Source organism: Pygoscelis adeliae, unplaced genomic scaffold (genome assembly GCF_000699105.1).
Source record: "Pygoscelis adeliae isolate BGI_AS28 unplaced genomic scaffold, ASM69910v1 Scaffold358, whole genome shotgun sequence".
NCBI classification, from domain to species: domain Eukaryota; kingdom Metazoa; phylum Chordata; class Aves; order Sphenisciformes; family Spheniscidae; genus Pygoscelis; species Pygoscelis adeliae.
Window position 1 is genome coordinate 2,855,958 of NW_008825429.1, and position 2,078 is coordinate 2,858,035.

Genomic DNA, 2,078 nt, shown 5'->3' on the forward strand with positions numbered 1-2,078 from the left:
AATGTGCAGATCCTCGTGCCCCCCGCACGCCCCGACATTATGCTCTTCCGTCCAGGGGCTGCTGACCTCGGCTTCCCGCTTGACATGACCAACGGTGCTGCTTTGGCACCCAATGGCAACGGCATTGCTGGTATGCCTGAAGACGAGGCCACACGGGCTGCGCTTACTGCTGCGCAATCCTCCCTACCTGTTCTGCAGGGTGTGGACCGCCTGCCCATGGTGGCAGGACCTCTGTCCCCACCACTGCTGGCCTCACCCTTCCAGAATGTTGCTGCTAGTGCCCCCACTTTAAGCACCAAGAGGGGCAGAGGGCGTCCCCGTAAAGCCAATCTCTTGGACTCCATGATGTTTGGTACCCCAGGGGGCCTGCGAGAGGCTGGTATCCTGCCTTGCGGCCTCTGTGGGAAAGTATTTACGGATGCTAATCGTCTTCGTCAGCATGAGGCTCAACATGGGGTAACAAGTTTACAGCTGGGCTACATAGACATCCCACCCCCAAGACTGGGTGAAAATGGTGTCCCTGGTCAGGATGACCCTGATGCACCCCGAAAAAGAAGCAGGACGAGGAAACAGGTGGCCTGTGAGATCTGTGGCAAGATTTTTCGGGACGTGTACCACCTGAATCGGCACAAGCTGTCGCACTCTGGCGAGAAGCCTTACTCTTGTCCAGTGTGTGGCTTACGGTTCAAGCGGAAAGACAGGATGTCCTATCATGTTCGATCTCACGATGGCTCTGTGGGAAAGCCCTACATCTGCCAGAGCTGTGGAAAAGGCTTTTCCAGGTAAGAGAGTACTTAATAAGGACCATAGAGACAAACGGAGACCTAGGAAGTTGTCTTTCCTATCCCTTGGGAAACAAGAACAATTTGCACTTAGGATAGTTTGACTGTTCCATTTTAAAATGTCTCGAGAAATGAGACTTCCATCATTTCCGCTGGGATGCTATTCTGCAGTCTCTTGAAAGGGTTTAAAAGTAATTAAGACGTAGAACTGGGAGTCAGCTGGCTTCTGGGTAACATTCCCAGCTTTGTCCCAGGCTTGGTGTATGCGTGTCCTTGGGCAAATCAGTTAGTCTCTCCCTCAGATGACTCTTCTGTGAAATGGGTATTGAAATAACCACCTACCTCACATAAGTGTCTTGAGACTACTGATTTGCAGGTAGTTTGAAGGTGCTGTTGAAGTGCAAAATATTAATACATCTCAAGATTATTATTTTTCTCGTATCCATTTTAAATTTTCTTTTTCTTAACTTCCCTTCGTTTCTCTTAGTTCGTAATGTTTTTTATCACCCAAATGTGAAGGAAGAGGTGAGATTTCAAAGGCTGCAGCATCAAGTATCTTTTAATACATGATCTTTGTGTCCTTTGGGTTTACATCCTTCTGAAGGGGATCCTGTTTCTGCCCTGCAACATACGTAAGATCTGTGCATTTAATGTTGCTGATTTTTTGTTGTCGCTGTTTGTGGGAGCTAATTTAATAAGTAGTTTGATACACGTAGTCGCGTTTAGCGGTATCTTATAGTATGAGTTAATGAATTTGAAACTTTTTTGGAAGTTTGATGCTCGCTTTGAGACTAGAAGTAGTGGGGGGAGGGGGATGCGTACACTGTGTTACTTTTGTAGCAGCAGTCGGTTTTCTACAGCTGTCGATTTGCTCTAGCAGGAGGGAAGGAATCGAGATGCGAAAACAAATCAAAAGGCTACTAGGGCTAGAATTGTCCCAGCTGTATAAATGTAGGAATTGTGCCCCTGCTAGCTCTCTTTTTGATAGAGGGACTTTTTGTTACTGAAATAAATTAAGAAAATGTAGACTCTTTTTTTTTTTTTAATCAGCAATAATTAGGGGTGCATTTTCATAAGGACTGCAAATTTAGTGATGGAAAGTCATAAAATGAAGATTTCATCTGTAGCTAGAAGTGAAAGTATTCTTCTTATTATAGTGCTACCTGGGATCATCTGCCAATTTTTATTATTTTTATTCACACTTAAAGGTTTCTGCTGTTGCTGTGTGTAAGGTTTTTGTCAACAAGGGAGAGTGAAAGATACATGTTGAGTTCTCATTTTTTCCAGTGAGTTAAC

At 45.1% G+C, this 2,078-nt stretch overlaps 1 protein-coding gene across 1 annotated transcript in view; it reads left to right on the top strand.

The window, feature by feature from the left end:
• PATZ1 (POZ (BTB) and AT hook containing zinc finger 1) overlaps window positions 1-2,078 on the top strand; it is a gene marked incomplete at its 5' end in the record, with an annotated part of 18,304 nt that continues 16,226 nt past the window's right edge. The window contains one exon of the mRNA XM_009330860.1: window positions 1-782. Coding sequence (XP_009329135.1) covers window positions 1-782 — 782 coding nt within the window. The remainder of the gene's footprint in view (window positions 783-2,078) is intronic.